We start from the raw sequence: 25,092 nt of genomic DNA, 5'->3' as shown, positions 1-25,092 counted from the left end.
TAGTACTGCGAGCAAATCTTGTCCTGAAGACCAGTGTAGAAATCGCTTTGATTTTCTCTTCGCGTAATACTCGCGACATTCCCAGCCGCTCCAATTCCAAAAGACTTGCTTCGACACCTGAGTTAAAATTCGAATTTACGTCCGCCATTTTTGAATTCGGAATGATTCTTTCCCGCAGTTGCATGTAAATGGAAAAGGAATAAACAATATAGACTTACCGTTAATTGACAGGCATCAATCTACTTCCCTGTACCGCACCAATCAGGAGCTCCGTTTGCCAGCGTACGGAGATTCCCAAAAGAACAATGATATCGGGCAGGCGTATTTTTTTTCTCCCCTCGCCCTCCCCCCTTTCCTTCTTTCGCCTTCGCACCTACCCTTAGGGTTACTATTTCTACTCTCCCCAATCTTCCACTGTCACAAAATCAAAGATGGCGGCTACAACAATCGAACACAAACAACTGTTTCGCCCACCCAAAATACGCCTGCACTGCAGGCTAAGTTGATAGCCTTATATGTACGCACAAAAAATAGTAATTATCTTCGATCACATTTAAGAGCCATCATGGCTCTTGATCACAGTAGATTAGGCCTGGAAAACAAATCAGACCGAATTTTTTGCGTTCGACAAGTTTACTTTACAAAATCTTGCCAACAAGTCTGGGGACGTCTAAACCAACCTTTCATACTTTTTATGCATCAGATCTGAGGTGAAACAGTACCATGAGGCGCTGTCTCTATCGTACAGACCTCGGACAGAATGTAGTATTTCACAATTTTGCAATACAAATTGCACCCATTCAATTTTCAGTACGATCGAAGCACGCGTGGGCTCAGTTCTGTAAAAAAACACACGCTCGTGTTTCATTAAATATTAAAACTTTATAGGGCAATCCCTGCAATCCGAGCGGACAAACACGTTCACTTGGTCTTTAGACTAAGGCAGTGATGCGTTAAACCATTAATTTATTCCCGGCGGGGAATTTTAATTCATCTCGAATTAAAATCTCTACAAGAATCGAGGTTTTAACCACCTTTATCAGCTGGATAAGAATGAAAAATGAGGCAAAATGCTGTACCTTTTAAACAACATTGAAATTCAAAATAAACTGCAAACTATTTACACTTACGTTACGGTTGTGTTTGAATTATTTGCTGAAGCGCCCGCGGCCATTTCTTTATTGATGCGGAGTACCGTATCTTCAGTTCAGGCGGTTTCTCACATTTGAACACGGTGCCTTTTTCGTCCAAACTTTGCACACGTTTCGTGAGAAAGCGACTTTCGAAGATTTTACAATCAAACCAACCCCACAAGGGATAAAAGAAGCGAAATTCTGTTCGCTTTTTGTTTTGAGTGTCGAGCCGAGCGTGCAGCAGCGTCCACATCTGGACCAGGAATGAAGTATCACGTGTCTATGTCCAGTATTATGGATTCTTGAATTATTCCAAGTAACTTTCAGCTTTTTGCAAAGTAAAAATTATCATAAGTTATTTTTACAGGTCTTTCAAAAGAAAGGAACTATTTTAAGAAAATAGAATAAGCAAGGTCCGGTATTGTGACTTTTTTAAACATTTTCCTTTAGTCACGAGACAGGTCGAACGTTAACAACAGAGGATATGTTGCGGCATGCTCTGTGAAAAGTTAGAGAGAATGGATTCGTTAAAAAACAGTTTAAACTCAGTCGTTGTTTCTGTTCTCCTAAAAACAACAGTCAGCTCGAAAAGAAACAGTTTGCCAAGTCAACCGGTCGACTCAATCGCTAGAGGCAATTTATGCTAGTCGTTGGAGTGCTGAAGTATTCATTCGACAAGAGCTTTTGTTTGATATTAAAATAATCAGTAGGGAACTTTAGCGAGGACGTCGACGACGGCAGTGAAAACGTCGGTAAAACGAAAGAATTTGCGTTCTTTCAAACTTAATCGCGTCTATTTGGACCCGCTAAATATGTCAAATGCAGGCGACTTTTCCTGGAGTTGAATTCGTAAGGATTTTATTCAGCTTCCAAAAGATAAAGGAAAAGTCGTCGTCGTATGTCCACGTCCTCCATAAAACGTCAAATTAGGAGGTTTCACGTCGTAGTCGTGCAGTGGACGTCAAAGAAATGTACTAAAAAGCGTGATACACGCGCAGAGTTGTTGTTTTGATCATTAAACCTTTTTTTTTTTTTGGAAGTCGTCGTTGTGGTCGTCGTCGTAGTTGCTTAAGCTCCGTAATAATGAGTAATGTAGCCAAATCTAGTCCACTCATTTTGTGGAGCAAAGTAAGTTAAGCTGCAAATAATTGCAACAGGAGATATCCTAACTGTTTTAAACCCAGACACTTGTTCTTGATAACATATCAAAAGTCCCAAAAAGTCCCAGTAGGGGAAGTCTCTTAAAAACGGGATTCTCAGCATGAGAATTTTTTTAATGTTTTAAGATTTTATTCATGTTTACTGTAACTGTATATAGTCCATATTTTAAGATTAACTTTTGGTTTAATTTATTAATTTTTAAGAGTATTTTAGTATAATTGTATAGTTTTATTAATTTTATCATTTTAATTTTTATCAGGGCCCCAATTGATAGCAGTGCCTATGGCGTCTGAATGGGCTACCCTGATATGAATAAATAATGGCATCTGTCTGATAGGGAAAGTGGGTTATTGAGAGGATCCGAAACCTTTCAAAGATAGACCCTTTTTTTATTGTGGAGTCGAGGCTAACCAACGGCAGTTCGCACCACATAATGGAATCCTCATTCCGGAATCCGGGAAATTTTTGCTTATGGAATCCGGAATCCTGGGTTTTGGAATCCGGAATACAGCTCAAAGAATCCGGAACCAAACTTAAGATTGGAATCCAGAATCCAAGATCTACTGACAAATACTGGAATCCAGTATCTGGAATCCAAGAATGTCCTGGATCACCTTACATGGGGCGAAAAGGTTATAATTTAACGTTTATGTTAAAGGCGTGGTTCCAGTGTAATAACATCCGGTAAAAACGATAAACTTGGGGAAGATGTTGCAGTAGCTTTAATGATTTTATGCTTCAATGCCGGCTATCTGCCTGAGAGAATATTAAATTCTCAGTTGGGCCCATTTAACGTTCATCACGTTCATCGTCGCGTGTGGATTACAATACAATACAATACAATAGTTTATTGACACTCCCCTGGTGGGGCTTTTCAGTGACAATGCGACTAAAAAAAAAAACTAATTAAGATAAGAGAAGTAGTTAACAATTCGATTAAAAGGAAAGAATGCGGTGAACAAAGCAATATAAACATACCTATTTAAGAATTAATCGTATAATAAATATTCTCACTACGTACTATACAATATGCATATTTTAAGTTAAAATAAAATAAGATACTAGTAAGATACTAAAATACTATCATAACGTGCTATTTAAAAAGTCAGTAATCAACTTATTTTTCAGACAAAATTTAAAAGTAGAAATCGATTTTGCAGTTTTAAGAGTACTGTCTAGATTGTTCCAAATGTGCACCATGCGGTAGTGGAATGTTCTCTGTCCGGTACTCGACTTATACAAGGGGATGTTTAATAATTGGCAACTTCGAGTCACGCGCCCGGTGACCGCAATTCTTGTTGTAAATTGATCGCTGAGGTAATGTGGAGCTTGACCAGTCATGCATTTAAATGCCATGAGAGCGTCGCGGAAGAACAGCTTTTGTTTAATTGGAAACCAACGTAGATCTCTTAGTGCGGGGGTTATATGATCAAACTTCCTGGTACCTGTAATAATGCGCGCGGCAAAGTTCTGCACTGACTGTAGTCTACAGATATTTTTGTTCGAGGTGTTCGACCACACTGTGGGACAGTACAGTAATTTGCTAAAGACTAGGGCATTTATTACTGTCACCAGTTGGTTACGGTCAAGAACATGTTTAACCCGACTGATTTGTGCGAGGCTTGACATACAAGATGACGTAGTTTTTAGAACATGGTCATCAAACGTTAGTTGCGGATAAATAATTACAGAGTGTTGCTGTTTTCACCGAAATGTTTTCTGTGTATTGTGTGTTGGTTTTAATGAGAAACTTAGATAACTGAAGAAATTATAAAACAAAGTTGATCAGCGCTTATGTGGAAGGAAATGAAGGGGAAAACAGAATGGTAATAAATGGCTTAAGACGTGAGTCGCAGATTAGATTATTTTAATTTTTTTCTACTATTCAGTAACTTTTACATGTATAAGTCCACGGCAGCTCATATCACAATTGATTCAGCACGTTATAACGACAGATTATGCCACTTAATGAAAAAGAGATCGAGAGAGTTACGACGATGATTCAGCCTACTTTAACCTGGTTTTTACAATTTTGTTGCAAAATTTGAAGTCGTCTTCTAGGATGAAAATTGTGAGAAGAAGGGGTATTAAAGTCAAACAGTCACAGTCGGGTGGATGGAATAGAATTTGCTTCAGCAAATTGCGTGGTCCGGAAGTCCAAGTCCAAGTTGCGCACTGATTTGTGGGGTTAGAAAATGGAGGGGTGGCCATCAGAGAATGTTCTGTCGTTGATCAAAAAATAGCCTGCGTAGCGGGCGCTTGGAAGTAGTGGGCACAAGAAAAAACGGGAGCGGGAGAAGGAGACACGCGTGTCTCCCTCGCGCGCGCCCGTTCTCTCTTTCGCCCACTACTTCCAAGTTCCTGCTACGCAGGCTAATCAAAAAATGGATCGATTTACGTTTCTGGGGAACAGCCCACCTACCCCTCCCTTACGCTAATATTTAACAGTTAATGAATGAGGCTGAGTATCTTATGAAGAATTATGGAGATCGAGGAGGGTGTTATTCGTCGAGGCCGTAGGCCGAGGCGGATAACACCCTCCGAGATCTCCATAATTCTTCATATGATACGAAAGCCGAATTCAATAACTGTTTTATTATTCATTCAAAATAATTCCTAGTTTAAAAACATAGCTAAAACATGCTTACCTCCATCGATCCATCGATGTTCTGTTCATCTTCGATAGTGTACGTTTAGGTTTGTCCAGCTCCGCAAATATTCTCCAAATAGCAGATGTCGCCCTTCGAGTTGTCTTCTTGCTGCTCTTGCCATGTTTTTAGCTATTTTTCGCCTAGTTCTTGAAACGAGTGAAATGTCCGCCATTTTTTCAAGTTCACAACCAAAACAACTCAACCTCGTGCCCAGGTCTTCTAGGTTAACGGTGCCTTAACCTGCGAAAACGCTGCATTTTTGACGTCATTTCCTCGTTAAAGTCCAAATTCTTTCAAATTTGGTCATCAGTAACTAGTTATGGTGAATTAAACGTGTGCTTTTAGCCAATCAGAATCGGGGAAATATTTTGAATGAATAATAATAACACTTAATTCTCACTTTGGGCAAAATAGTGACTTAAGGGAGGGGTAGGTAGGCAATTTCCCAGAAACCTAAACTGATCCATTTTTTCTTTGTTTCCTTGTGCTATTGTATTGTTAAATGCGTATAAAAAAGCATATTTAATAATTACTGAATGAGGTTGAGTCTATGTATGAAGGATGTATGATGTGAGGAATTGACGCAGATCGAAATGATAGCCTCCGCGATATTTTCTTTCTATTGCTTTAATTAGCAGTAGTTTCAATGTTTCGCTCAATTTGGTGGACAGTTCCCAGTGACTGAATCTGGTTAAAGTTAGTTTCGTCGACGCAGCTCCTTTAAGATCTAAATAGGAAAATTTTTGCTGAACCAGTTACGCCAGAGCGCTAACTCTTTCCTGTTGCTGGCAAGCAAACAAAGTTACAAGTGATCATTTAAAGAACACGAAATAATACTATATATTTTATCTATTACTAGCAAACAAATTTAAAGACTCCTTCTAGTGAGTTGTCTCTAACCACGAGTAAAAAATTGGTTGAAAAAAACAAAACGTATCACTGCAATCAACAATCCTCCTTAGAATCAAGCAGGCACAAGTTCGCTCAAGTCAGTGCCGATACTCCTGAGGCTAACGGAAGTTGCACGACTTCTACGAACCCGCTTACGATATTTGATGAGACACGGGTTACGAAGCAGTGTCATAGTCAGATGCCAGCGATTGAATGCCTTTTGAGACATACGCGGAAGTCTTCGCTCACGAGTATACACTGCAAACGAAAAAAAGAACAGAATTAGCTGCCTGTACACGAAAGAGGTGAGGTTTTCTAAAATTTTAGCGTCACTTCCCGTTGACGTGCGTCGCTCAAAAACATCTTTGCTCACCCCCTAATGCAAACCCTCGATTAACATACGTCAGAACGGACCCCAGTATAACGTAATCCATTTTAACCCCCAATTACAACGTATTGAATAGGGCCCCGATTTAAAGTGTCCAGGTAATGATGAAGCTGCTTGTTTCCCGAAACTCTAATCGCATCTCATTATAGCCTACTAGCAAGCACTCCACTTGGGGGAAAGTACATGCACGAGTGCACGCGAGGAAAGACGAGACAGCGGGGAACGGGGAAGAGAAAGGAGAACTTGCAACGATCTCTCATAAATTTTCATTTCCACCCCGGAAACCCCAAGACACTGCAAAGCGTGAAAACTGCCACCACAGGCGCGCCGCAAATTAGCAAAGTGACAATCGCCGTCCAACGGTATCTCGCTTCGTCTAGACGAAGTAGAAATGAGAATTTATGAGAGATCGTTGCAAGCTCTCCTTTCCTCCGCCTCTCGATCGCTCGCGCGTACCACGCTCGGTTGGCTCGCTTCGCTCACCCAAATGGAGAGCTTGCTCGCAGGCTAATCTCGTTATGTCGGGTTAAGGTTCTACTGTTTATATTATGTTTCAAATATTTGATGGATTTAACAAGGTTAACAAAGCACATACCAGAGGCAACCCCAGTTTCCTTTGAACAATCGGGGTTCTCAGATTGAGCACCTGCTGGAGATTCCGGATTAGGCTGGTGAACTTTGTCCCTGTCTATCAGTAGCTGACAGAACAAAAGCATCACGGGATGGCTCTGAGCAACAAGCAGGTTGATAAAACCAAGGTAAGCAACAAATGCTGTAGAAGAGAAGGATTAGAATGTGAGATGGAGTGAGACTGGCAAGCATATTCCAGTGATCAGTGAATAAACACAGAAAAAGGCCAAAAAGGTCGTTCAAGAACTTTGTTGAATGATTGGATTGACTGTGGTTGGTAAACAGGTCACACTCTTTTGAGAAGGGAGAGAAACAGTTTAGGAAAGAGGTAGCCTGTCCATAGACTTTTTTATTTCCTTTTTTTTGTCGACAATGTGACAGCGCGCGAGAGAAGCGAGCGCGCTAGAGCAAGCAAGGAGCACTCCCTGGCGCTTGCGTTGAATAAATCCCCCGCCGGTTTTATTCACATACGCGCGCTCGACGATCTGTTGATAGAAAATACGCTCGCTCGACGATCTTTAAGGGGAAGACAGAGGGTCTGTGAACAGCCCATGGAGGAAGATGAGAATGTGTCGAAAATATAAGAGAGGGGGGAGAAATCAGGCGATAAAGAAGGGATGAGAAGGAGAGCAAACAATAGGGACGCATGGCGTCGATATTACCTAATGTTTCTTATAGTCTCTACCGCGATAACCGCCTTCACCGTGAACTGGCTGCATGTTGTAAGTTATATCTAGTTTCTTTTATATTTTAAATGCAAGTAGAATAAAAACATTTCGACATACCTCGGTCCAATCTTTGAAATCCCTGCATCAAGGTCGACCGGTCTATACGAGCCAGGAATACAACTCCTAGAACTATACCCAAGATGATGCGAAGAAAGCCAGAAAACAATCCGACCAGAATGTTGAAAAAGAAAAAGAAGTATGACATAATCGAGAACAAGCGTCTGCAATGTAAATACATCAATCAATCAATCAATCAAATAAACATATAAATAATTATTCAAATAAATAAATAAAAGAAAAGGATGGAAGGCAGAAAGAGTGATAAATGTTAGCCCTTTGCGGTGTAGTCACTTACGGTAGGTTGAACTGTTTTTACAAGGTTCAAAAACCAAACGACAAGACGTAGTGAAGACGGCAAATACCTGTTATCCACCGTGATGACAATCCTGGGAAAATCTCTGTCGCGGAAGACATAGTGGACAAGAAACAATTGAAAGAGGTAGAGGACAACGGACATGATAAACGCGGGCCTGAAATCAGTATACCACCAAAAGTTCAGTATTAGACTACATAATTCTAGTCGTAGCTTTAGAATTTTATTCGACTAAACAGGGACTGTCATTGGTTAATTCGTGGTCACGTGGCCTTGTCTGAATCTAATTGCATCTCGTTTCTGATACAATTCAGCAATTGTAACAAGCTCAAGATACAACAGCACGTGTTCAACATAGTGGAACGGTGGCGTGAGAGAAGGCAGGAAAACCCGACTGCCAGTTTTTACTTTCCTGAATGAACACAATAACAACAACCAAAAAATGGAGCCTCAAGCTAAAAGCAACGTTTTTTGAAGATATCCCTCGAGCCCTGATGTTTCCCTCAACTTCGTCTTCAGTGTGTCAGGGTTTTTCGACAACAACAACAAAAACAAAAAACTTAGAAAAAGTCGATTCTTCCCTTCCAAATTGCTTGACCTTCTGCCACCTATGATGTCATAGCCACTTAAATGTAACCATAGAGACCAATTTGTACCAGACTTGTCAATAATCAGGTGCTAAATGAATTTAGAAAGTTGCTCCTGAGGAGAAGAGGTTTGACAACGTATAATAGCTAAAAAATTAAAATGCAGGGAAAAAAGTAGGGAGCAGCATCGCCTTACACCTGAGGGAGAAAATTAGGATAACACAGGAGGCTCCTGGATAACATAAGTACTGATCGCTTGTAGTGCACGGCACGCACGGTGAGGTATAAACCTAGAACTGCATTGTACCCAGGCGCGTTCTAACAGATTCGAGAGCGACTGGGATTTTAATTCCGCGCCTGATATCTTCCCAGCGTCCTTTGCGTCCACGCTAAACGTTCCCATGGTTCAATGCGCGATACTCCTTGATGGCTCGTGCAGTAGCGTTTCCGTTTTTCACTCTTGAGACGACTAGGAACGAGGCAGCACCAAAAGCTTCATTCGTAGTGTTTAACCTTAAAAACGCGCGGCGCGGCAGCAGCAGCTGAAGCAAACAAACTTAAACAAGCCACAAATTTTACTTACATTACTGATTCCGCTCTTTCTAAACACCATTCCCGGACAGGTTTTATATGCTTTAAAAAAAGTGCAGGGACAAATACAACAAGCCATAGAACAATTCCCATCGACAGATGTCCTGAAAAAAAAAAAAAAAAAAAAAAAAAAAGGAAGAAAGAAATCACACAGACAGTGAAACCTGTCACACAAGATACCACATTTAACGAACACTCGCGACTGTAAGTCATAAACATGACATTTTGCCTAAATTTTTATGGAAAACGAAACTCTATTCAACGGGATAACCCTCATAACCTTTTGTTAATTATAAGTTGATACTAGCGATCAGTCCTGTGGATGTTAGGGTTAGGGTTAGCCTCCCGTCACGCAACGCTCATTAAAGAACTTTTATGGGGCCCGGGATAGTGGTGGAAAAAGGCAAGTCAAAGGCGATGTGGGCACTTTCTAATCTAACCTGACAACATACACATCTATACAAAGTAGCTCAGTATATAGTAAATGTGATTTTGAGCCAAATGGCAAGGCGGACTTACTGTTCCTATCTTGTTACAGTACAAGCTGTTCAAACCCTTTTAACCCTTAGGTCTAAGAGTGGTAGCACTAAATTTCTTCTTCTAATAATCTTTGCTTGATAAAACAGTAGTACCGAGAATCAAGGACTTGATCATACAAGTTAATTTATATTGTCCCTTTTTTTTGTTTAAACAACTGTATAGAGAGAGAAAATGAGAATTGAATTTATTTTAATTTGAGGGTTTAAAGGGTTAAGTGGACACACTCCTAGTCACCCATGCAGCCATTGTTTAAGAAGAGCCTTGTGCAGGAACAAGAAAAAGAACCGGTGAAACTTGTAAATGTCTGTAGTATGATACAGCTCTGCAGCATAATTACTCATTGCAACTTAAATCAAAATCAAAATGTGGTAAGTTGACTGTATAAATGTGGTTTGAGTTCAGATAAAGTGACTACATATTTAAGGTTCAAGTAAAAAATAAGCCTTTGAATTCTTTGACTGGCTATTCTTCACCACCATCCCGAACCCATAGAAAATGTCTTTAAATAAGCAGGTGTAATTCCTTTTCGTTGGCTAACGACGGTCTAGCTTGTTTTCTGTTATCTGTTTCATTCAGATACCAGTTTGATTCTCGACATTTGTTAGTGGCACACTTTGCCTCGCTTTCGTGTGGATCAGCAACACAGCTGACCATTGCAACGATGGTTCAACACGTGCCTTCTCTTCAGCTTCCTTTTGCGAAATACACAGCTCACAAAAGCGAGTTGACAAGTCGTATTCGTGAATGTTGTGCGAGTATAATTTGCACTACTTTGTTACCGTGTTGCTTAAGGCGTTGTTCGTTTTTTTTTTCTTTCAAAGCGTCATTGATTTAAAATCACTGTTGACTGCAAATCATGCGAAAGGAGATACATAAAGTGACCAACAGACCAAAATCACGAGTTGAGCTGATTTTCTCTGATCTGTGAATAAAAGTGAACTGAGCCAATGTGCTTGGTGGCCGATGTGCCAGTAATTGACATATTCCTATCCTTCCTCTGTACTAGAATACAATTTAGACATTAGTACCAAAATGTCCTAACATTTTCTCCAAGAATTGAGAATACTAAGAACATAAAGCCTGCTTAACACACTCTTATCTTATCGTTAAGTGCTTATAACAAAAAAGGGTGTTAGCGACTCGCATTTTAATGAAATGCGTGTCGAGACGCAATTTTCTCTCCAAGCATAGTTCTAAAAAAATATGGGCCACTTTAACTGCACCTTCTACTCTACGGGATGAAACCTTCTGATCAGCAGTTCCACCATATGCGATCAGTTTTTTTCTTTCACTTTGAACTTAAACAATTATGGAAGTGAAAAAATGAACAGGTCAATGGATTAGAGCTGATTTATTCCATACTAGATGATACTAAGCTTACTAAAGTTATATAACTCCTACCATAAATTATATAGGCAATTTGATATCCTGAGAACCGAAGACTCCCTAACTGAAATTAAAAAAAAAAAAAACAATACAATAAACAAACGAAAGCAATTATGAGCACCCCTAAAGGAAGTCGGTCACACAAAGTTTATGAATACTGATTGGTTTTATTGGTGTCTTTTTTAGACATGCGCTTTGGAAGACTCGTGGAGAGTCAGGCCATGCAACTACAATTGTAGGTTCATTTTATCCGAAAACGACGGTCCGACAAACTAATTTATTTGTGTTATAGAAAAAGTGTTAATCGGCTTCATGGATGACACAGGGTTTACCATTTTATAACGACTTTTTAAGGTCTTTTCAAGGACAAGTTTAATTTTCAATGCAAGGACCACCTACCAGGAATGTAATTTTACAGAACTGATTTTCAGCGCACTTTTTTCTCTTAAATTGACAGTTAATTAATGCATAAAACAAAAGAACGCTTTATGTCAATCATCTTTAACCGGTTTCTGAGCTACTATTTGTGTTCTGTCTTACCTTGGACAACCAGAAAGTGTTATAAAACACTTGTCAGGCCACTACATACAGAGTTGAACAAAATTAAAGGAATTTTCAAGGACTTCCACAGAAATTTACAGACTTTTCAAGGCAAAAAGGAATTCGAGGACTTTTCACGACTGTGAGAACCCTGGATGAGAATATAACGCGAAGTTCCTGCATCAAGTCAGAAGTGAAAAACGTTGTTTTATGACTTGAAAGTATATTATGTATTGGCACCCTCTCAATTTAAAGATCACGTCTATTGGCCATCAGAAAATAGCCTGACTTTTGTGAATGCAAGATTAAGAAGACAAACGTGACAGTCACTTACGATCACCCACAGACCATTCGGTCTTGTGAAATAAACAATTTTTGGAAAAAGACAAGCAAAATACATTTGCAAGAACTATTAGAGGTGTTGGTACAAATTGTAGCCTGTGGCTTAAAAAGTCCTCAGTCTACCTGCGCTATCTTAAGCTAATTGAAGGACTCACCACTAGTTTAGGGGGAGAAGGAAACACTCCTTGGGCAAACCTTCTTTGACCTTTATAAAGCTGTAGAACATGATCCCTGGCGTAAATAAAGAAACGCGATTACTGTACAAATTAAGTATATGGGATCCTGACAACAGTTGGTCCAGGGTCTGGAAGGGTATTTTCGGGATCCGGGATTTGATTGAAATACAGTGCGGGATTGGAAAAAACGCAACATTTTTTGACTGTAAACGGGATTTGACCGCTACTCAGGAAGCGGAATTCGCTAAATTCTTGGCGCGGGATGCGGTATTGGGAAAGAAAACGTTATTTGGAACACAGATGACACTAGAAGTTCGGGATGCGGGATTGGATCAACCAAACAGACTAACAAGATCTGGAAGGGGGTCCTGATCCCGCATTGCCGCTCATTTTTTAAAGATCATTTGTTGCTGCGTTAGCAATGTTAACCTCTTACCCTTCTCTTTAAAAATCCCCTTATTCCAAAGAGTTGATTTTGCATTTAACAATCAATTGAAGACAACTGTATTTAATGATTATCTGCAGATAACACAAACTGGATTTTAAAATTCTTCACTTGGATCGAGATTTTTAGGGATACCGTTGTTGAAATAAAATGAATTACCAGAGGCTACCTCACCAGTTTTAAACAAGTTCTCTCTCTCTAATAAACCCCATCTCCAATTAACTCCCCCTAGCTTCCCCCCCTTAAAAAATACGCCCTACCCCGGTGGTATAATAAAGAGATCACGCTCAGTACTAAAAAATCATTACACTTCGAAAAGAGACCGAGCCCTGCCCCACACAAATTGGAACTAGGAACGAATACTATCAGAAATTTAAAGCCTTATACACTCGAAGCAATCGTAAGCGACCACTAAGGAAATTCAAAACTGATGTGGTCGTAACTAGAGCTGGTCACTTACAAGAATAAACTCTCGTAAGAGACCGAAAGATAAAACAATGGAGGGTGGTCTCTTACAGGAGCTTCAACAACTCATAAATAATCCATAAAGGAAAAACAAAAGAAATCAAAGTTAAATGAGTGTCTTTATATCTGATATAGACACGGCTAAATTTAACGTTCAGCCTTTTAGATCAAAATAACGTCAAATCTTAATCTACCTGGAGTTATGAAAACCGGGTTAGCAAACACTTTGTAATTTTTCTCAATTTCCACTGTCTAATAGCTTGACTTGTGTTTACTGTGTTGCTTGCTTATGTCGTCTTTTTTTTTTTGCTTGTTTTGTGGTTAGGGATTTGTGTAGAAGTGGATGTAGACAGAATTACTATCTTACCCCCTCCCCCCCTCACCATTTTTTTTCCCTACCCACAATTCTTTCTTTAACACAAGTGAGTTATTTGAAATCAGCGCTCGCCTAAAGCTAGTTTTGGTGCCGTTTAGCAGTTTAGTTTTATATATTGGTCACCTTGAGAAAAGTTTCCCGGAGAGCATCATGTAAAGCTCTGAGATGGGACAAAGTTATCACGATTCGCAGAGTCTGCATCGTCCAATATCGTATTATAATTATTCTCGTTTCATTTGGCTGAACGGATCAATCACCCTAATCCGGGCTGAGACAAAAAAGGGACGATATTGTTCGCTTCAGCTAAGGTGACCACTAAGTCTTTGGCCTCGGGAACAGGTTCTTAGGAGTCAAATGAATTAGGTGAGAGCAAAATTGCCAGTAAACTTTGACCCGGGCCAAGACTTTTTTCTCTGGTGTGAAAACAAGGCTAAGGTGATCCGCCGACCGTGTGACTCTACATCCGGGAACTTGAATAGGACGAGTGTAAGAGAAAAGTCCAGAGGTGTTTATCTGGCAATAGGCTGAGTTTTTCCGAGTTATTCGATGATATTTCGCTTATGTTAAACGTGAGAAGATTATGCGTGGTTGTGGATAGTCTTATCAGTGCCGCGAAAGTGTGTGATTGTGTGGTTTCCGCATGGTGTCGACAGGTGTGTGATCGCGTGGTTGAACTGCGGTTTCGCCAAAATATTCTGTGCCAGCCATTAATATTGTTTCGTCGGTGTTTAGCTTAGCTGATTGTACCTTGGAAAAGCAACTCTCGACTCAGAAAAATTGGATCTAGGTCTAGTTTCAGCGGGCTCTAACGGCATTGCACCATGGGCCGGTTTTTGCAGATAAGAAGGTGATAATTTGTGCACTGTGATTCATTCAGTTTGTTGTCTATTCCATGCGGAATCCTGTTGTTCATCGGACCGCGAAAAAAGTAGTGTTTTGCTGACTATTTAAGTTGTTATGTAAGCCTTAACCACGCACTTTTTCGTTGCAGTTCACTCTCAACTTAAAAATTTCTAGACTGAAATGACACCGGTTTGAAACTTTGGGAAGTCAGTTTACTGAATAAATGTTCTAAAATTTGCGTCATTTTAAATTTGTACTCGTTGGAATGCTTCTAGGGACCATTAACTTACTGCCCCGCGTCAGATAAAGGCTTTTAATCGGCCTTTGAATGAATTTTGTTGTTTTAAATTACCAAGTAGTAGAATGAGTTGATATTTTTGCTAACCCGGTTTTCAAAAATCCAGGTATAAATATTATTGCAAGAATGTCAGTCTACATCAGAAGATTTTGAAGCCGTTCAATAAACTCACAGTTCGTGGTCGCTTACAAGTAGAGCTTGAAAACAAAGGAAAAGTCCAGTTGGGTAATCTCAAAAGTGGTCGCGGTAGCTTACGGTTCAGTGCTTTTCATTACAAAGTATAAGTCACAGTTCAAACAGTTTTTTTGCAAAGGTGCTCGTAACTAGAGATGGTCGCTTACGAGAGTGGTCGAAAGGAGAGCTTCGACTGTATTTTGTCACATTTATGGTTAAAACCCTAACCCAGTCCAGACTAATTTCTGGTGCTGCACCACTCAATCCTCCCTACCCCACCCCCCTCCCCAAACCCAACCCCAACCTGCTCTGTGCGCGTCGTCTTTATGGACAATCTGCCCCCCAATCTGCATTCGTACAACTTATAATCTTGTCCTCACCGATGGCTCTTCATAAAATGCAGCAGCATTATGGCACTTATCATCGCTGACAAAACGAAAGCTCCTTGCCAAGTTTCTAGAAATAGATACATCTCTAAATTAAGGCCTGTAATGTACTAGCTAAAATTGTAAAACTTTGCTTGCAGGGCTCAAGTAGAGGTTTGCTCACGCACGTGACGACAATCTCCTATCGCAACACAGACTTCATTTTACTTACGTGTAATTTCGGAGTTTATTTATGTTTTCACCGACACTGGGCTCATATTGACATGTTCACGATTTAGGGCCCCATCTACCCGTTGTTTGAAAACGAATAATTTTCCTTCCGGAATAGCCTTTCGTCCACCCGTATCCGATAAAAGCGACCATAAAAAGCGCTTCTTTTTAAATGCTCTCCTATATTGGAAGTTTGAAATCCCCAAAATCTTGTGGAAAGATGGTAAAAGGAGATTTTGGAAAATGATGACATGAAAATACTTGTATGGTTAATTACAGGTAACCCAGGCTCTGTGACTGGTACCACAGTACGAATCCAGTAGAATGACAGTGTTTGTATAGGGTAAAAATACGATCCTAAAATTTGCAGGTAATACTAAAAAAGGTCACTCTGCAGTAGTACAATCAGCATTGCAGTATTCTACTTGCAGAATTTAATACGTCTACATTATTATTTTTGCTTATCAGGTCTTTATAGATCCTGCGTTCTTCGTCATATTCGTTTGCGGTCCTTTGCAGTCCTTTGTGGTTAATGTTTGTACTCTGCAGTTAGTTATTGTTGTCCTTAATGCTCAAACGAATTTGCGTGATAATTTGCTCAAATTCACCCTCCATACAATATAATACACGTGGAAGGCACGCGATGGCATCTCGGCCTCTATGCTCCCTTTCCAACACAATTTTTTCCACGAAAATCAAACTCCAACGGCCCACAAGCAAATGTATCTCCAGCAGGGGAGGCTAACTTTGGACAAGCTATGTAGAAAGGAAAGCCATGTAGAAAGGTCACCCCAGGACACAGCCCGAGATGGATTTGATTTGTACAGTGCCCAGGACTCATTTGCTTGGCCGCGCGTTGATCTGGCCCTGCCACTCCGGTGCGACGACTTTCGGCCTTCATGGATTATATGCTTCGTGTTTGTCAAAGTCTAATAGATTCGTTTTTCTAGCTGGGAAAGCTTCATTGGTTTCTATATCTGATGCTATCCTATTTCTACGATCTAGCATGTTTATTTACCGTTAGAGTTTGAATTTCGGAGAAAAAGTTGTCTAGGAAAGGGAGCATAGCGGCCGAGATGCCATCTCGTGCTTCCTACCTTGTGTAAGGAGCCTATGGGCTCCTACGTTGTGTATTAAATTGTATGGAGGGTGAATTTGAGCAAATTATCACGAAAATTTGTTTGAGCATTAAGGACAACAGCAACTAACTGCAAAGTAAGTCTTATTGACCTTTGTTTAGTATTTCCAAGAGAGAATCTTGATAGAACTCAAAAAGTGTCCCCACTTTTTGCGATGAGACTGGACAGCTTTGTAGTACTTCATCAGCTTGACAGATTGACAGTAATTAAGTACCGCTAAGAAGACATTATGACGTTATCAGTTACAAATTCGCCTCTTTTACTATTTTCGATATATTTTAGCCTCAGTTTCAGGCCTTCATTACCTACAGAAACCTTGGGTGCCTCGTACCATATCAAACAAAGCTTTCTCCTGTTTATCTCACTTTTATACACGTATATGGGGAAGCTAAAAATTTCAAAAAGGTCAAATGCTTACATTTTAATTGTTATATGCTACGGACTTTCCGCAGTTGGTACAGTCTTTCGCTCTACACGCGGAGATTTGTGAAAACAAGGATTACCGAACAGAGATCTATAAACAAGACCTCGGAGGTTCTGGGTTAGGTCAAGATGTAACGCTTGCACTCATTTCGGAGAAGAGAGATTATTTTACGGTGATTGAAGGCCACTTCCACTGGTTTGAAATCACGTGTCAAGGTGGCCATGTTGCACGACAAAACAATACAAATTTTTAGCAGAATGCATGAAAAAAATAAGTTTTAGTTCCCAGCAGACGGAAAAGGCTTTTGATACAGTCGATCATAAAATTCTTTCACACAAGTTAGATCACTATGGTTTTCGTGGTGTTACAAATAAGTGTTTCTCATCTTACTTGGAAGGTCGAACTCCAACGACGCAAATTGGTTTCTTTATATCTAAAAGAAAAAATACCACTTGCGGTGTGCCGCTAGGCTCGGTCCTAGGCCTATTCTCTTCCTAATCTATGTCAACGACACCCAAGAATCCTCCGACAAAATTAATTTCTTTTTATTTGCTGACGACGCGACTGCCGTATATGCTGACAAAAATCTCAAGTCCCTTGAGTCGATTGTAATTCAAGAACTCTGCAAGTTGCTCGATTGGTTAACGGCAAATAAATTAACCTTGAATATTAAAAAGACTAATTTTGTCACTTTTAGACCGGCTCAGAGAAAACGTCTCTTGCGAAATGAATTCCCAGAGTTCTGGGAATTCCTAGGATTTCCTAGGAATTCCTAGGAATTCCAATTTATTCCAAGACATGCAAATGAGCAAAGATAAAAAACCTTGGAATATTTGGGAATACTTGGGAATGGGTTAAAAAACCAGTGGGAATTTTTGGGAATTCCTAGGAATTCCCAATAATTCCAAGTTTGAAGGAAACTGTCTTTGGAACTTATGGGAATTATTGGAAATTGCTAAAACACCAATCAGAATTTGTGGGAATTCCTAGGAATTCTCAATAATTCCAAGTCATTGTTAACTTGGAAACACTGGCTTAATTTTTAGGAAAAACGATAACTGTTCAAAGGTAATAAAAAGCGTAAAAAAATTTAATAATCATTTCTTTAATTGCCTATAACAACAAGGATTTCTTGACATCTATATACAACATTTATTGCGACTTAAATCTTTAAAAAAAATTATCAACAATAAGCACGATACTGAAAGCTTATTCAAAGTCGACTTCTCGTACCTGAGCTTTCCAAACATGTCCACAACACGTTTTTCATCGCGGCTTTGCCTAATAAAAGGTCATCGCTTCTTGAAAAAACAATACGAAATTTTCCTCTCGCTGCTTATACCTCAAAAGCGTTGGAATATTTTATTTAGCTCTGAAAACGACCGCTTTTTTCAACTTGCTCATCATCGAGCAAAATCATCCGCCATGTTTGAGCTATACTGGTTACCAGTCTCCCCACTAAGTGAATTGCGTCATCACGTGCGTGAGTTCCGTTTGGTGAATTCAAATTCACGCGTACTTTCATTAGCAAGAGCACAAGTATTTTGCATCCGAAATTAACGTTAGTTTAAACGCGGATTGTTCATTTATTTTGTTGTTGACACATGAAACGTGCTTCCAGTCATGTCCGAGAACGATAAGTCAGCTGGATTGTGAAAGGTAAAGGTACGTTCCTGCTTCGTAATCTGTCTTCTGATGGTAACCACGTACTCAAATAATGAAGCTGGCGATCAAAGTGAAATTATAGATCGTTCCGATATATGAACACGAAACTTCAAGATGGCATGGAAAACCATTAATTGGTTCCTTTTTGTTTACTGGAGACATAACTGTAGTCGTTGTTGCAAATGGTTGATGGAATTCTACGTGAATAAGCTAATACTCGATCAGATTCTGGCGGATTTAATACAGTAGAATCTCGATAACTCGAACTCCGATAACTCGAATTCCCCGCTAAGTCGAACTAAATTTGCTTTCTCTTAATCAAGATTTCACTGAAATTTACCCCGATAACTCCAATTCCCCACTTAAAATCGAACTATTTTTCGTTTCCCTTTAGAGTTCGAGTCTACTACAAGTATTTTAGTTTCCAGTTCATTATTTTGTTCTCAGTTTGAGACCTGAATTAGAAGAGCGGCTTAATAAGGGCTTAGCAGATAAGCTTGCTGGAAGCAAGTTGGCCTGGCTTTTCCTTTTTTTTTTTACATATATGTTCCCGCTGTAAAATTAATTCAATCAAGACTTTTGCTGTATTATTCCAGTTACAAATGTGTCCCACAATTTTTCAATAATGACTCAAGAACAATTTATATCTCAGGACTTTAATTGTTTTATTCAATTTTTTAAAAAACAAAACATGTACCATAAGATGTGATTTTGAACATTATTATCATAAACTTGTTTTAATGCAATTTCCATGCTTTCTCCAGTTGGTAATTAATCATTAAATTTGCATATACTTTACTATCCTGGCATTGGATGTTGATTGATGACATGATGTTAAACCTGTAAACTCCTAGAATTCCTAGGAATTCCTAAGAATTCCTAGGAATTACTAGGAATTTCTGGGAATTTCTAAGAATTTTTTGTGCTTTAAAATCTTGTAGGTTGGAATTCCTAGGAATTCCTAGGAATTCCAAGTCTAGTTTCATTTCCATTTGGAATTTCCGGGAATTTCTAGGAATTTAGAACCAGAACTTTTTAAACTGGGAATTCCTAGGAATTCCTAGGAATTCCAAGTCCGAATTTACCGTGAAAATTCACACCTACGATTCCTAGGAATTCCTAGGATTTTTTTCCTAGGAATTCCTTGGATAATCCTAGGAATTCCTAGGAATTCCAAAAGTTATTTCGCAAGGGGTCACTACCTGTCACCCTGATATAATGATACTGGACAATGATCAAAATAAGAATATGGCTCTAGAATGTGAAGAATTTGTGAGATATCTAGGTATAATAATTGACAAGAGTCTTTCTTGGAAATATCATATTGACCTTGTAGCTATCAAAATCAGCCGAACTGTAGGATTGATCTGTACACTACGGCATTTTCTGCCAAGACATACTCTTTGAACTATTTCTTGATCCCTTGTTGCTCCTTATTTAACTTATGGTTTGATGGCCTGGGGCCAAGCATATAAATCGAACCTTGAAAAGCTTCTCAAGTTTAAAAGCGAGCTTTTCGCTTTATCTATTTTTCTGAGCGAAATCAGCATGCAATTCCATTATTTATTGACGCCGGTGTTTTACCGTTAAAACCTTTGTATTATGAGCTTTTAGCTAACCTTATGTTTGAAATAAGACACAGTAATGCTCCTGGAAACATTCAAGATCTCTTTCAAGATATTTATTCTTATAATACTCGATCCTCTGCCTCTAATGACTTTCACACACAAAGTTCCAGACTCGCAATTCAAGTTAATTTATTTTCTAGAATCGGAACAAAAATATGGAATGAAATGCCTGTATCTATAAGAAAACTTTCAAAAAATGCCTTTAAGAGGAAAATAAACAAACACTTTTTGAGATCCTAGTTTCAAAAGACTGTTATATTGATCTCCCGGAAATCGTTCAAAAAATTAAGTTGAATTTATTTTCCTCTTAGTTAGTATGTAATCATTAATATCGTTTGGTGTATCAGTAGTCTCTTGTCATAACTGTTGTCATTCATTATTAGTAATACCATTAGTTTATCAGTAGTCTCTAGTCATTGATGTCAATTTTAGTTTCTTTAGTTCTCTTGTTACTTTTAGTTGTGTTAAATTGTATTTATTTCCTGTAAACATGACCCGCCTAGATTAGCTTTGCTACCCGCGGGGATGTTATAATTGTACTTTTAACTCAAAACACAATAAAAATGTATTTATGTATGTATTTATGTATGTATTTATGTATGTATGACGGAAACGCTTCAGCTATTGTCCACCAACATGGCCTCCGTGACTTCAGCTACAAACCAGCAGTACGGACAAAAAATTATTCGTTTTCAAACAGAAACGGCTTAACATATGCATGTGAACAAGAAAAACGATTTTAGAAAAATACCGTAAAATTCCGAAAATAAGCCACTCCATGTATAAGGCTCTCCAAATATAAGCCCCCGGGGGCTTGTACTCGGAAATTGCCCTCAAACACAAAGTAAAACATTTATAATGAAGTTAGCTTTGCATGATAATAAATCACGAAAGATTTGTGAAATACGGCTTATCATTAGCTTTGCCGGGATGAAAGCGGCTCAAGATTGGGAAGAATCGTGAACTCGGTTTTCATAAACGTCGTTCGTCTGAAACCTTGTAACGATAGCAACACATTTAATTTGTCACAACCTTCATGGTTTATTGAAAATAGTTCACTTACCAAGTAGGTCAAACAAAAGATCCTTGCTGACAGAGGGATCTGGGTGATCCTTTTTCAAAACGTCAGCGACATAGAGTTCTGTTACAAAGAGCTGTAAAAAAGTAGGATGAAAACAACTGTTACGTTTTTTTTATGCTGTTCATAATGTTCATTACTTTTCATTCTGTCAGCAACTTCAAATCCTATATGCATGCATGGCTTGGTAGCCTGATTGGCAACATATTTAAAAGTGCGTTATGTGTGACTGCTACTGCCAAAATATGTCCACAAAATCTCCAGGGGCCGACCATTGAACTTTTGATTTTGAGGGGGTTAAGGGGGGGGGGGGGGGGGGGGGAAGGTTGAGGGTGGTGGTTGATTTTGAAAAAAAAATCCTGCAAGCGCGTGTCGAAAGAGAAAAATTGCAAGCAGCACGAATAAAATTTTAAAAAAAATTCTTGCACTGCTTTAAGAAAGAAAAAAAAAATGTTACTAAGAGGTTTACAAAATCCCAACAAAACTGGAACCACTCTTCCCTTGTTCCCTTTTAAACTCTGGATTTGGTGGTGCTGCAGAATTATAATGCTTCATACAAGCAATGTATTACAATCGACAAATCAAGAAATCAGTGTTATTTTCGGGTAGCCTGTGGTGAAGAAAGTCGGTGGCCTGAAAGAGAATCAGTGCCCAGAAAGTGGCCAGTTTTCACAGCAAAAAGTACAAGGAACACCATCACTTTGTTTTATGTTCAACTATGAGGTACTCGATTTAGAGGTGAACTGAAAAAAGGTTGAGCAAATATTATTAGAGCTAATTTTTTCATGCATATACAAACCATGATCCACTATAGATTTCAATTCTGCTTTCACACCTGTTCTGGAGATTTCGGTCCACTTTTAAATTGTAAGTGATGATTCTAGCAGCATTTACCATACCATAAGCACTTCGGAACTGCTTTTTGCTGTTTTTTAAATTAAGAATCTAAACATTTTCAAATTTGCTTGATGTGCATCACTTTATGATAGGACAATATTATAATGACTTCATATGATATGAGTGTAAAGAATGACTTTCCAAAACATAGCTATACAAGAATGATTTTGTCAGCTTACTAAATTTTAAGGCTTTGCAGCTCTGCAGCTCTGCAGCTCTATATCAGGTTTATTACTGCATTAGCCACGATGTAAATGTAAATGAATTTTTACAAAAACTTGGACTGATCCTTTTTGAGGGAAAAAAATCCTTCAGAGAAATAAGAAGGGAAAAATATCCTGAAGAGAATTGAGATAGGGAAAAAGATATCCTTCCCAGCGGGTTTCTGGAAAAAAATTCTTGCTGACCAGAAATCACCCACCCCCCTTCCCCTCTCAAAAGTTAAATGGTCGGCCCCTTATGTCATATTGCATTGGTGCGTCATGTGCTTCTCCCAAAGTGAACCTCCCTCACCCCCTCCCCCCTCGACAAAGAAAGAAGGAAATAAAGAAAACACACACACACTATTTCCGGGACGCTGCGCTGGTACACTGGAGAAAATCGAATACATTAATCGAAGCGGCAGCAAGAAATTAAAAACGCACCTGAAAGACAGTTATTGCAGCAACTACAACAGTTGAAACTAGCTGGGTCGAGAATTTGAAATCTGAAAAGCCATCAAGAATGCTATTAGGCAGGGCAAGGCAAGGCACTATTTGATACAAGTTTAAATGCAAAGAAGAAAAAAACACACACACAACGAAAAGCTGTTGCAATTTCTAATAACTTCGTCACACAATAACATTTCAGGGACTGTAGCATCAAGGCCTGTCAGTAAAAGGATGTTATATTTCAGTCACCTGAGTTATAGTTGTCAAGGGGAGAAGAAATTATAAGTCATTTGCATATGGTAGTCGATAAAGCCCCGTGTAAACGGACGCAACGTTGTTGGCCAACAACTCCCAACATTGTTGGATGTTATATGTTGCGTCCGTTTGTACACCCTGTTGCATGTTGTTGCGTGTTGTTGGGAGTTGTTGCACAAAAATCGAAACCGATCGAACTTTTAGCTACGTACAAACAGACCCAAAACGTGACTCCCATCAAACTGGGCCAACAATGTCTGGAATTTTGCGTCCCTAACGTGTAGCTGAAGGTACCAACCATTGATAGAAATAAAGATACAAGAAACCATCAATGCAAAAACGAAAGAAAAGAAGAACCATAACAAACGGTTGGAAAGGCTCGTAGGAAAGCACTGAGAGGAAACAACGGGCTTCAAAGTATAGAGGGTTAAGAGTCGGACTGCAGCCACATAATATTATAGATAGCAATTTAAACAATGACGCTAATTTAACAAACCTTCTCTCGGCTTGTAAATGTAGTGCAGAAGCTTAATATACCACTTCGTGTTGGCTGCATTCCTTTAAAACAAACAAACAAACAACAAAATATATATGTATAGGTAATCACAAGATTTCGAGTGCAATTGGGAATAGACACGAAGTTCAATTACCACTTTATTAATATATGATTTAGCCAGGGCTAAAAGCGAAGCTCCAATTAATAAATTTATAATTTAAATCAAACAATAAACTTTTAATCCACGAATCAGTTAACTTAAGGGCACATTCATGTGACTTTTGAGGGAAAGGCTAAGTTATTTAGAGTGAAACATCTTACATCGAATTGATAACCTTATATGTACACCCAAAAGATGGGAAACATCTTCGATCACATTCAAGATCACAGTAGATTAGGCCTCGATAACAAATTCTTGGAAAACAAATCACGCCGAATTTTTTTGCGTTCACCAGGTTTACTTTACAAATTCTTGCCAACAAATCTGGGGGTGTTTAAACCAACCTTTTATAATTTTTATACATCACATATGAGGTGAAACAGTACTATTTATCATACAGACCTCGGACAGAATGCGGTATTTCACAATTTTTCAAGACAAATTGCACTCAGTCAATATTCAGGACGATCAATCGTGGGCTTTAAGCGAAACCGTTCAAAAATATTATATTGTGGTTTTACCTACAAAACCAAATCGTTGTTTGATGAAAACAATGACCATTTTCCTTGGTCTAATCTTAAATTTTGTTGCTATGAAACAGCTCTAATTTGATTGGCTCTCATGGGTTTCTTTTTGAAACCCACATGTAATTTGTATTAGTATTGCAAATTTGCACTTGTCAGTTACAGGAGAACTACACTCCTTCAGCCAATCAGAATTAAGTAATTGTTTGTGTGTATTATTAATGGGTAAAATAAAGATCAAACTGATAAGATGTCCCTACAAAAGTACTGGTGTGGGCCACATAAATTCGCACCTGTTTAATCTTGGATTGAGTATCTGCTTGACATGTTTTACTACAGGCCCCGCAGCCAAACACGTCTTACTGGTTTCAACGGCCCTCTGCAAGATTCCGTTAGAACACACGAGATTAATAAATCAATAAATTTTTGACTTTACTTGACGGTTATGAAATATAAAAGTTAATACAATACAAGGTTTTTTTAAGGCTATTAGTGGAGCGATTCTAATAGGCATGAGAATTTGCTTCAATATAAAAGTGTACCTCGTAAAGTAACATAACCGCTTGGTCGCCATTTATGGCCAAGAACCATTTTCTTCGGACTTCCAGGATGAGCAACACAGCAAATCGTAGAGTGATGAACAACAGACACAAGATGGTTGGGAGTTGGCCGAGGAACCCAATAAAAAGCCTATTCCTGATTTCACCCTAAAATGAATTGAACAATATAAATATATTTCACAAGATCCTTGTTAAAATGAAATTGCGCGACGTTGCGATCAATCGGCTACAAATGATGATGCGAATCCCTGGGCGGGCAAGATATATATAAATTATATGTATATATACACTCGCTTTCAAAA

The 25,092-nt window shown here is 38.9% G+C and overlaps 1 protein-coding gene and 1 long non-coding RNA gene across 2 annotated transcripts; both read right to left on the bottom strand.

Moving 5' to 3' along the window:
* Nucleotides 1–5,894: 5,894 nt before the first annotated feature.
* On the bottom strand, nt 5,895–9,589 carry LOC140945274 (receptor for retinol uptake STRA6-like). The gene is made up of 6 exons (XM_073394323.1): nt 9,574–9,589; nt 9,126–9,237; nt 8,005–8,112; nt 7,640–7,803; nt 6,820–6,996; nt 5,895–6,094 (listed from the first exon to the last, which is right to left on the bottom strand). The coding sequence occupies exons 1-6, from the start codon at nt 9,587–9,589 to the stop codon at nt 5,910–5,912; spliced, it is 762 nt and encodes a 253-aa protein (XP_073250424.1). The 3' UTR covers nt 5,895–5,909.
* A 13,200-nt stretch (nt 9,590–22,789) lies between these two features.
* Nucleotides 22,790–24,603, bottom strand: LOC140945864 (uncharacterized). The gene is made up of 3 exons (XR_012166765.1): nt 24,524–24,603; nt 23,547–23,608; nt 22,790–22,851 (listed from the first exon to the last, which is right to left on the bottom strand). It is a non-coding gene; the product is annotated as an uncharacterized lncRNA (long non-coding RNA).
* Nucleotides 24,604–25,092: the final 489 nt, after the last annotated feature.

This window comes from Porites lutea, chromosome 8, assembly GCF_958299795.1.
Source record: "Porites lutea chromosome 8, jaPorLute2.1, whole genome shotgun sequence".
In the NCBI taxonomy this organism is placed as follows: domain Eukaryota; kingdom Metazoa; phylum Cnidaria; class Anthozoa; order Scleractinia; family Poritidae; genus Porites; species Porites lutea.
Note: the sequence above shows the minus strand (reverse complement) of the source record. Positions and strands in the feature narration are given on the sequence as shown.